The 9,887-nt window shown below is 31.2% G+C and overlaps 1 protein-coding gene across 1 annotated transcript; it reads right to left on the bottom strand.

Moving 5' to 3' along the window:
* Positions 1-2,123: 2,123 nt before the first annotated feature.
* LOC126738851 (ER degradation-enhancing alpha-mannosidase-like protein 2) lies at positions 2,124-7,117 on the bottom strand. The gene is made up of 8 exons (XM_050444312.1): positions 6,914-7,117; positions 6,753-6,863; positions 4,785-4,970; positions 4,494-4,737; positions 4,275-4,444; positions 4,064-4,224; positions 3,753-4,009; positions 2,124-2,812 (listed from the first exon to the last, which is right to left on the bottom strand). Exons 1-8 carry the CDS (start codon positions 7,021-7,023, stop codon positions 2,234-2,236), a joined length of 1,818 nt encoding a protein of 605 aa, XP_050300269.1. The 5' UTR covers positions 7,024-7,117; the 3' UTR covers positions 2,124-2,233.
* Between the last annotated feature and the right edge of the window lie 2,770 nt (positions 7,118-9,887).

Raw genomic sequence — 9,887 nt, 5'->3', positions numbered from 1 at the left:
AATCTGAAAAATGTACTTTTGTTAAATGGAATCCCCTGTATATTTTTACATAAATCAAAAGATAATAATTTTCTTAATAAAAAAGTTCATTTACACTAATAGTCTTAACCTAAAAATAACAAAGTTATAGCGATATTAATAATTTTGTCAAATTTAGGCAAGTTGGCCTTGAACTTTTTGAGAGCAAAACAAATAAATCATTGTTTGAATAATAAAATGACAGAAGCCGTAGAGATTTTATTAAATAAAGAAATACTGACAGTTACATGTTAGCAAAGTTTGTGATTTTTGTAAAGTCTAAATTAGTAAAATGCCTTTTACGCATATTGAAAAATGTGATATGTTAGAATGTTACCTTGTATGTCGAAAAAATAGTGACAGAGCGCTAGAAGAGTACCGCCAGAGATTCCAGACTCGTAACTTGCCAAACCGTAGATACTGTTTAATTCTCTACAGAAAATTTAGAAGTAACGAAAACGTGTTGAAAAGAACAAGAACTAGAAGAAGGAACCAATTTATAGTACGCGAGGATGTTGAAATTTCTATTTTGGCATCTTTTGAAGCTCATATGGAAAACTCAATTAGAGATTTAGCAAGAGCTTACGGTGTGAGCTTAGTAACAATTTGGCGGGTCTTAAAGAAACACAAATTTGTGCCATACAAGTATCGACCAGTACAAACATTGTTGGCTGGCGATAACGAAAGAAGCTTTTTGCAACTGGTTACGTAATGCATATGAAGCTAATGATAATATTTTAAACCGTATAATTTGGAGCGACGAAGCTAATTTTTCAAACAAAGGTATGTTTAACCGTAAAAATGTACACTATTGGTCCCAAGAAAATCTTTTTCTTACTGATCCCAGAAATCTTCAAAATCAATTTAGTATAAACATTTGGTGCGGCTTAATAGGAAGCCAAGTAATAGGACCTGTGTTTTATGATGGCACTTTGACTGGAAGGAGATATGTTGATCTCATATTATCTGGATCGCTGGAAGATTATTTGGATAATGTTAACTTGGAGAGACGGCAACAAATCTATTTTCAACAGGATGGAGCATCTCCTAAATGATGTAAGAATATTACTTAATAGACTGTTTGACGATAAATGGATTGGGACACGTGGCCCGATTCGTTGGCCACCTAGGTCACCAGACCTAACCCCTCTAGATTTTTATTTTTGGGGTTACATAAAAAATGAAGTGTATAAAAAAAAATACAGAACCGTTGATGAACTTCAAACACATATTAGGCAAATAATTGGATCAATAGATAGAAGATCAATCTTAAAAGCTACAAGACGTGTGCTTAAGTGTGCTCAGAAATGTATTGAACTTATTGTTTTACTTGATGTTATTTATTTCAGAGCCAACTTGCCTAAATTTGACAAAATTATTAATATCGCCATAACTTTGTTATTTTTAGGTTTAGGCTATTAGTGTAAATAAACATTTTTATTAAGAAAATTATTATCTTTTGATTTATGTAAAAATATACAGGGGATTCCATTTAACAAAAGTACATTTTTCACATTTTCTCGAAAACGCGATGTTAATTTTTTTTTCTGTTTTCACCATTATAATCAACAGAAAAAATCCTACTAGTTTGCTAATTTAACCGACCCTGTATCTTAAATATTAACAAAGATATCAATAGTGCCGACTTAATCGGAGGCACCCTGTATAATCCATCAATCAGTTTTTATTATACGCCATAAAAAGAAAAAATATGTATATAACAACATTAAGAACTCAATCTAAACAAGCAATAATATAACTTTTAAGTACATACACAAAAGAAAACAATTTATAAACAGCACAGGGTTAAAAATACTAGATTTACAAGGTATTAAAATTGTGGTTAAGATATTCCTCATATGTATAAAAAATATTTTGTCTTAGTGTAAGTTCTTGAGTGTATTCTTAAAACTACATTTCTGATAAAACCGAAAAGTAATGTAAAGTTTATATGAATCTTAAAATATAAGAAATTAACACAGAAAATATAAAAAATCAGGAAAAACTTTAAGTTTCAGAGACTTCTCAAAAATTTCATTAAGTGGATACCTCAAGATGTTCCCAATGTGGTAAAACCTGTTTCATTTTAAAATAAAAGCGACACGTAAATTATTTACTTTTGAACATGTATTTTATCACTTAATACCCCGGAATGCTTATTCAATAAACCAACAAAAAAATAAAATAAATAAAAAATACAAAATTATCAAAAACCTTAATCAAAAAACTCTCCCACAATGGAAAGCCTCTGCAAAAACTTTTGGGCCTTGCAACCCAACAGCTCATACTTATTCTCCCAAGTTTCGTTTCTAGGATACCTGTTCTCCTTCCTCAGTTTATCCAGGATCATTTGCATGTCGTAAACCTTCTTTTCGCCATCGGTTTCCGCACTCGTGCCGTTTTGAACTTCCGAATTATTAACCGTAGAGCTCCTATTCGGCAGTTCCTCACTGTCAACATCAACTTTCTTATTTTTCCTAACATCCTTGACAGTCGTTCCTCGGAAAACATCGCGATACTTTTCAAACTCCTTAAAATTGACCAGATTTTCGTTGGGAACGTTATGGCAACAGTGCAAGGCGCTGGGGTCAATGGGATGCGCCTCCGTATTAAATATGTAACCGCCAGCATCGATTACGCACTCTCCGTTTGGGGTGTTGATTAAGGTGCCGTGTTGGCCCTGGTTATGGATGAAATTGTCCGTATCGAAGAGGAGATAGAGGTATTTGGTGGTTTCAGAGAGGAAAAACGATTCCATGCGATCTTCTTTGCGGTGGTCTCGAACGTCTTTGATCTGAAAATGACATACAAAAGTGTCGCCAACCAGTGAGAGATTCAAATCAAATATGCTTTATTTTCACAGAACATAAAAATGTTGTTGACAAAGCCGACTTAAATATAGAGTAAACAAACAGATAATAAAATATCACATAATAAAAACCTTTAAAGTAGTAGTAGTTACTAAAACTCACCTCCTCACTTACGAGAAACTCTCTTATATTTATTAGTCGTAAAATATTTAATCATGTTCCTTTTTCGATTAGGACTGGTACAGACCTTAGGCAATTTAAGAGGGAACTAAAGAAATTAATATTACTTGCTAATTATTTTGGCTATTGTTAAACCCTAAGGCATTTTGGTCTAAGACCATTCCAGCTCGAGGCTGATTTCAACGGCACATAGGAGTTCACCGGCCGCAACTCCGACGATCGCTCTTAGTGATCCGGATCGCTTCCGGATCCTTGCTGTTTCACGGAGTTCCTCGTTAGCGATCATCTGCTTTAGGGCCGTTGCCGTGGCCCTGCCCATACTCGCCGCATAAATGCCGAGTGCATAGAGCTACCCCACTTCAAGACGCCGTGGACACAGTTTCTTTTGAACTGTCTGGACAGTCCTAGCGCCTCAACCGTGGGCTCATTGCATCGCGGCCAAAAAAAGCTTACTACAGCATTGAAGAGTATTTTAACGACTCATTTTAATATTTAAAATTAATTATATAGCTGTTGATCAGATTTTTTTTTTAGTTTTTTCTTTGATGATATGAAATATGCTTCTATGTACAATCAAAATGGATTCTATATCTTGTTTTAAGTTTAACCAAATAACTACTATAAGTATTATATTATAGTATTGTAAATTCTAGGAATCTTTTAGCACAAGTTTGTAAACTTAGTAAATAAAGTATATTTTGACTTGATTTACTTCTTGATTATTTAAATGACCGATATACTTACAGTTGCGTACCCACAAGGTGTCCAAGAACTATGCTGAATACTCCTTAAAATATCTTCACCAGCTTCCAAAAGAAATGGGTCCCTGGTGGCTCTATATAAATACATGATTGATTCAATCAATTCTGGTCTCAAGGGATAACTCTCTTTACCACTTCCAGCTTCTTGCTGAGACATGTAGTAAAACTCTGGCTGAAATCCATATTGTTGCCATATCGAGTGGTAGTTGTGAAGGGTTCTCATGGCATTTGAAGTATCTCCTTTAAAAGTCTTAAATAATCTCCGGAATAAATAATTTTTAGTTTTGTAATTACCAATAAGGCTTAAAACCCCAGGCCAAAAAGACTCCAGAGACTGAAAAACGGGCAAAGTGACCTGGCCCTTTGTCATAGAAGCCCAAATGTACCAGTCATCCTTTTTCAAATGCTTGTCGATACCCTTTTTGGCTTCATTAAACATTACCATTAACTCAGGCCTAAAAAGTAATGATAAAACCCCTTTTAAGCAGAACTATTATATGCATACCTCTGTAATAAAATGGAGCCTTTCACCAAATATTCAAAATAAGAATCTACCCCAGATCCAATGCCTGCATCCTGAGCTGTCCATCTGCCTGTATTAGTATCAATATGGTTCCCAAACAAACCTATTGACGATCTATGGTTAAATAAGGCATAAAGTGCATTCAAGGCCACCTAAAAATTATTAGCTCTGACAAAAAAACAACACAGTTCTAACTCAAACCTCTTCATATATCGGATCCCCAGTCAACCTACTAAGAGTCCCAAATTCGACAATAAAAGTACCAATGCCAGCAGTGCAAGTCACTGGGGTTTCATCTTTTGGTACTCCATGCCTAAGGTTGATGGTACCATAAGGCATCCCAGTTTTAGTGTCAAAAGCAACTATAAGCCTTTTAGCTACATCTTCTGCTAGTCTTAAAAGTGGGCCATTGCACGGGTAGCCTGGTTCAACTTTAACACCTGCTCTAATTTTATAAATGAGTAGACAAAAATTTTCTTGAATAAGACTTACTTGTGTGATAATAAATGGGCACTAAGCAATCCACCAATTATCCTAATATTAGTTTCAAACACTGAAACATTTATGTTTGAATCAAAATCGGTTTTTGTTGAAAGAATGTCAACTACCCTTTGAAATTCTGTGTAGTTGCCCATAATAGCTAAAGTGTCTAGTGCATCAATGAGGGTCAGAGAATAACTAAAATAAGTCATAGGGTATTACACAAGAGCTAATGAATATGTAGCTAGCTATTAACTATACAAGAATCTATAGAAGCAGTAACAGGTTTTCTCTAAGTTATTATTGTCCAAGATTTTGTTAAAATTAGGTCACTCAGTGTCAAACTTTTGAAATGCAAACCAACAAATTTTACAACAAAAATTTTATTCATATGATGAGTGTTTTGCCTACATATTTTAATTCTCCATTGTAAGTTTTATATTGATACAGTATTATTTTCTTGACTTGTGTAAAATGTTTTGAGTTTTTTTTTACATGAAATATATAGCTGTACCCTGCTATGGTAAAAGGATGTACTCGCAAAAATATAGTTTTGAGAAAAACGCGTTTTTAGTTAAAAGTTGTGTTTTTTTTTTCTTGTAATCCAAAACGCTTCAAATTTTTACATAAGATTTAATATTATACTACATTAGAGGTAAATATCTAATTTTTATTAAATTGTTACTAGTTTTTGAAAAAAAGTCAATACATTGTTTTACCAAAGTATTTCTAAATTTTTATTAATCCTCAAACTTTGGCAAAATAATGTAATAACCAATACATCTTTTTGCCAAAGTAAAAGAGTTTGGTTTCATTCATAAAAACTTACCTATTTGAGCTATTGTATAATACATTATTTGGCAAATCGCTAAATATATATTAATGCTGATTTGGTATATGAAATATAAATATATTAAGAGAAACAAAAATGTTAAACGCCTTTATTCATAAAAAAAATAACAAAAACATATTATAAAAACAAAAACAAATATTATTATAAATAAATATATATTTTTTTTCGAACATCAGAAAATCATTTTTACTCCTATAATAAAACAAAATACTCAAAAGTATATAGAAAGAAGGTACGACGAAAGGATATAATAAATTTTATAACTCTGAACCCTCTCTCTTATTTATATCTAATAATTGCAAAGTGAATAAACAAAACACTCTAATTCACACCAAAACCTATAAAAGCTTACATTAAATCCATATAAGTATACGGTTGTGCGTACTACATTACATTATTATTTTTGTAAATACAATTTTTTTTTTTTCGAAAACACCCAGCTCTAAAACTTCCCAGCTCAGTATAATACATAACCATAAAGTTTTAAACCATAATAAAACTTAAGTTATTTATTTCCCAATTTTCTGGAATTAAATAAATATTCCACATTATTTATATTATGTAACTTACCCCTTGAATACTTTGCGCCATTTCAACCAGTCTTTTAGATCTGGATGCCATTATTTCTGCTTAAAAACCCAAATTTATTATATTTTTCAGCAACTAATTTTCGAGACTTAACTCACTACTAACTGCGGTGAAATAATGTATTAGTAAAATAGGCTTTGTAGTGTTCCCGCATAATAATGACATCTCCAATGGCAAAACAGGGTATTGTATAATACATTATTTTACCATAGTTTAAGACGTGCTTAAAAAATCAAAAAACAACAGTATTCGCCATTACACTATGTTACCAAAGTAAATTGGGCAAAATTTTGTCGATAACATTGTTTTGCCAAAGTTTAACTTAATAAATAGTGATAATAGACTGTTTGGCTACCGTGCTAACTTGAGAATGAAAAATGATACAACAATGGGAGAAAGAGCTACTGATAGGTCTTTTAAAGTAGGATCGGGCTATGTAAATAACTCAAAATCGTCATTTTTGCGAATACATTCTTTTACCATAGCAGGGTACATCTATCTAGTTATTTATATGTTGCAGTTGTTATTATGGTCTTTACCTTCCATAAGTATCAATACCATCACAGCTGATTGGTCTTAATTCATCATAAGGCTCCGCGTATTTTAAATAGCTGTCGTAGGCATGGTAGAACATTACTTTAACTTCATCCCTGCAAGGTTTTTATGTGTAAAAGTGGATTTATGAGTAAAATGTTGCTACCTTAATTGTTCTAATTGCTGTTTTGTGTAGGTTCGTAGGGCGTAAAATTGACCCACGAGTGAGAGTAAAATAACATAAATTAAAACGCTCCATATTTTAAAGTTTACCATTGTACTTTTTACTGAAAATTAAATAAAATTATTGTATATTGTTTTAATCATTTTTATAGTTGACGTTTGTTTACTTTTTAAAAATGTGAGGTTATGTTCGCTTGACATCTATGTCATATTTGCCATTAATCGAATCACATGGCGGCAAGTTTCGAGTAAAAAAATTGAAGTCAGCCCTTACAGACGATTAACACCACATATTAGTAGGGTTTATGTTACCTTAAGCTGAAAGTATTAAATATATCTTTCTGCATTACTTAACGAAAGATAAATTTGAGTAGTGGGTATCTAGATTTTGAGAGAGAAATTTTTTTCAGTTTCCTTAAGTGCTATTGGTCTGTAAGGCATGTTACACTCTATATAATGTATAGAGTGATGTTGATTAAGATAACAACATGGTAAGTTATGGTGTCTATAAATGAAACGCCAAATAGCTTGTTTATTTATGTGTTCTAATGGACACAATGTTATTTTTCTATAATGTGCATGCTCACAGAAAAATCAACTGACGTACGTCAAACCCAACAACCACACCCAAGGAACAACAAAAAATAAGAATGACGTCACCTTTTTGACAGCTGTCATTTAAAAATCAAATGACATGCGTCAAATTATGAAGGAGAATTGTAGGAGAAAAAGTTTTCCTAGCAAAAGAAATCCTTTAATTTCATCGAATTAATGCACGGTTTTACCTTATTACTGTTTAAATTTTGACTGGACCACCCTGTATAAACCGGAAGTAACTAATGTGTGACGTCATTGTTTGTTTTGACAGTTGTTACGTCGAAAATTCTAGGACAATTTTTGATCGTTATTTTCTACAAAGAATAATCCAATATGAAAGAAATAGGACATAAATAATACAAACAATTCTAATAAAAAAAGAGAAGGCGAGCAAAAATATGGATGTCAACTTTGACAGCTGTCACTAACTGACGTACGTCTAAATATGCAGAAAGTGTAAAAAAAGATTTTTCTAAGAATAAAAAATCAGGCACAGTTTTATACCCTCATTATAAACATAATATACTACATAACATGGACTAACCGAACCAACATCTCGTAAAACATAATCTTTACTATAACAGTGACGTAATACCCAACGTGTATTATGTGGCGTCATTTGGCAGTTGTACTCAAAGATTTAATTAAAAAAAATTAAAAATTATGTTTAAAGCTATTTTTGACGATATTTAATAATCGAAAAGCACATATTATATAGGAGATAAACAGTACAAGGTATCTCAACCAAAAGAAAAATGGCATAACGAGCAAAATATAAATGACACTTTTGACAGCTGTCACTCAGTGACGTATGTCAAAATACGTAAGCAAATGTAAAAATAAAATGAGTAAAATATTTTTATCGAATTTATTCAAGACTTAACATCTCCACTGTCTATATTTCGGATGGACCACCCTGTATAAGCTGAAAGCGTTGATTGAGAATATAGGCCTATTTCTCAATCAACGCTGGAAGTAACTATTGTATAATGTCATTGGTTGTTTTGACAGATATTATGTCAAAAATTCTATGTAACAAAAAAAAATTGTAAAATATGATATGCAATTGATATAGAAGTTTTTCTATATATAAAGCTATTTTTGACGATATTTTCTCCAAAGAATAATCCAAAATTATAGAAAAATAATAAAAAAAGATACACTCGTTAACTTGTATGTGTGTTTTTAATTAAATACTAAAATATTCTGAAGAAAGTAAAGTAAGTTTAATTATTGCAAGTCATTTTTTCAAGAATGACTTTGGACTAGTCTAGTTTTTTTTTAATTTTTAATGTACAGACTGTCAAATTGTTTTTATAGGCTTATTTTAGGGAGATTATTTATCGATTAAAATTTAAAATGTTCAATCAAAACAGTGATTTTTCAGAAGAATTTAATCAAATATTTGAGATGTAATACTGAAGTTTAAAAACTAGATATGTAAATCCCATGTCCATTTTCTTTAAATGCGGAAATTTTCTTCCAGTTGTAAACAGAATAGTATATGATATACGTATATTCTATAATTTAAAAAACATATTTAACGATAATAATATATGAAGTGTTGCTTGAGATGAAGTGTTTCTATAAGGGCCCGTAAAGTAAAGTAACTAAGTTTTGATTTTTTTACTATTTTTTGTATAATCGATTACATACCATTATAAGAAAGAATATTTTCATTTTCATTTATGTAAAGCTTTGTCAATAAGATTTTTGTATTTTTGAAAAATAACTTGACATAATAACCAACCGAAACAACCATCACCCCTGTATAAGCCGGAAGTGACTTTCATATTATGTGACATCATTTATTGTGTTGACAGTTGTTGCATGTCAAAAATTCAAATGTTGAATTTCTAATTTTTTTCCAAACAAAAAGAACTTTTATTAATTATTATATAATGGTCAACTTACATATTTTTATCTATCTAGTTCTAAATAACAATCTACCTGTAAATAACCCAATTAAATGACGTGTATTGTACAGATATATATAGAGAGGTATAAGGGAAATTTAGTCCCTTAATCTCTAATTATCTAGAGGGTTATAAATTGCAGGTATTAAAAATGTAAAATGTATAATATAAAATATAATAAAAATAATTAAATATAATATAAATGTATTAAAAACGCAAACTTGGGTTAAGTGTATCTTTAAATATATCCAATGCCAAACCTCATTAATTTTTTACAAAGTTTTGTAGTGCTAATATATTGTCTCAAGACAATTAAGGCGATTTTGTTTTATTTAGTTTAGGTATATGTATATGTATGTACAGGGTGGCCCAAATTCGACCCTCATCATTGGGATCTTGGAAACGGTAAGAGATACAGGGTCGGTTTCGGTTAAATTATGGAAA

This window comes from Anthonomus grandis, chromosome 7 (assembly GCF_022605725.1).
Source record: "Anthonomus grandis grandis chromosome 7, icAntGran1.3, whole genome shotgun sequence".
Taxonomy (NCBI): domain Eukaryota; kingdom Metazoa; phylum Arthropoda; class Insecta; order Coleoptera; family Curculionidae; genus Anthonomus; species Anthonomus grandis.
The sequence above is the reverse complement of the archived record's forward strand: the minus strand, read 5'-3'. Positions and strand labels throughout refer to the sequence as shown.